This window comes from Penaeus monodon, chromosome 29, assembly GCF_015228065.2.
Source record: "Penaeus monodon isolate SGIC_2016 chromosome 29, NSTDA_Pmon_1, whole genome shotgun sequence".
NCBI classification, from domain to species: Eukaryota; Metazoa; Arthropoda; class Malacostraca; order Decapoda; family Penaeidae; genus Penaeus; species Penaeus monodon.
Window position 1 is genome coordinate 30,874,176 of NC_051414.1, and position 1,052 is coordinate 30,875,227.

General features: G+C 34.1%; 1 protein-coding gene across 2 annotated transcripts in view; it reads right to left on the reverse strand.

Moving 5' to 3' along the window:
- The window catches only part of LOC119592144 (nuclear cap-binding protein subunit 2-like), a gene marked incomplete at its 3' end in the record, with an annotated part of 9,693 nt that overhangs the window by 705 nt on the left and 7,936 nt on the right, over window positions 1–1,052 (reverse strand). For both annotated transcript variants that reach the window (XM_037940963.1, XM_037940964.1), the window contains 1 exon segment: window positions 446–639. In XM_037940963.1, the coding sequence (XP_037796891.1) occupies window positions 446–639 (194 nt within the window).

Genomic DNA, 1,052 nt, shown 5'->3' on the forward strand with positions numbered 1-1,052 from the left:
ATTCCTTAAATATCCTTTTATTCTGGTTCTTTATCTAAGGAAGTTAATTAGCTTAACAGGTAGGCCACTCACTAAACAGGTACAAAAATTCTAGATATAAAACTAGAAATCTTATTTCTGGTTTCATTCTTAAAAGACAAGCAGAACAAAATGCCTATCACTGATACTAACTCAAACACCTTCCACATGTTTCTAATACTTTCTTTACACCATATAATGGACAGTATGTAGCTGTGACATGTCAAAGTGGATGCATTACATATTGCTCCCATATGGAACAAAAGTAAATGACACGTTTGCTTATAGAGCAGTGATGATAAACAAAGCATTAAAAGTCAAAATGTAGTGGTAATTGGCAGACAGTTACTATCTCATGTGGTAAGGCTGACCTAAAACCACACATATATGGGGTTTATTATCAAATACTATGGATGATTAAATTTACCTTGTAAAATACTCAACAAAACAAAATCCACATGGGGTTCTCTTAATCTTGTCAAGCCCCATAATGATCCTCTTTACATCTCCAGCACGGCCAAACAGCTCATAAAGTTGTTCTTCGGTAGTGTAAAAGGACAGGTTGCCCACATACAGCGTGCTCGTTGTGCGTAAGAGTCTTTCTTGCTCGGACCGTGAACCCTGTAAAAAAAAATTAAAAAAGACTAGTGTTGGTCTTAAACTATTGGTCTTAAGCACTCTAAATATTGTTACCATTATTGTTGAAATTTGTGAGGTGAGTCAGAGTTTTCTAGACAGATCATTTAAAATAAAATCCAAGGATTTTGGCCATTCCTGGCATGAGGCACAGAAATTTCAGCAAGAAATTTCAGAAATTTCCCAATTGTATGAAATTAAGATTCAGTTTCTTTTTATGGCAGATTTTGTCTTCTTGTTTTTGAGACACTACATAAAGTTTATATCAACCAAACAAAAAACAAAAATCACTGACTTACTGGTTATCCTTTATTGGTTTGGTTTTGTTACCAAATGACAGACACTTCATACCAATTACAGTTTCCAAACAAACTAAATTTTGTCAATACCAGGCATAA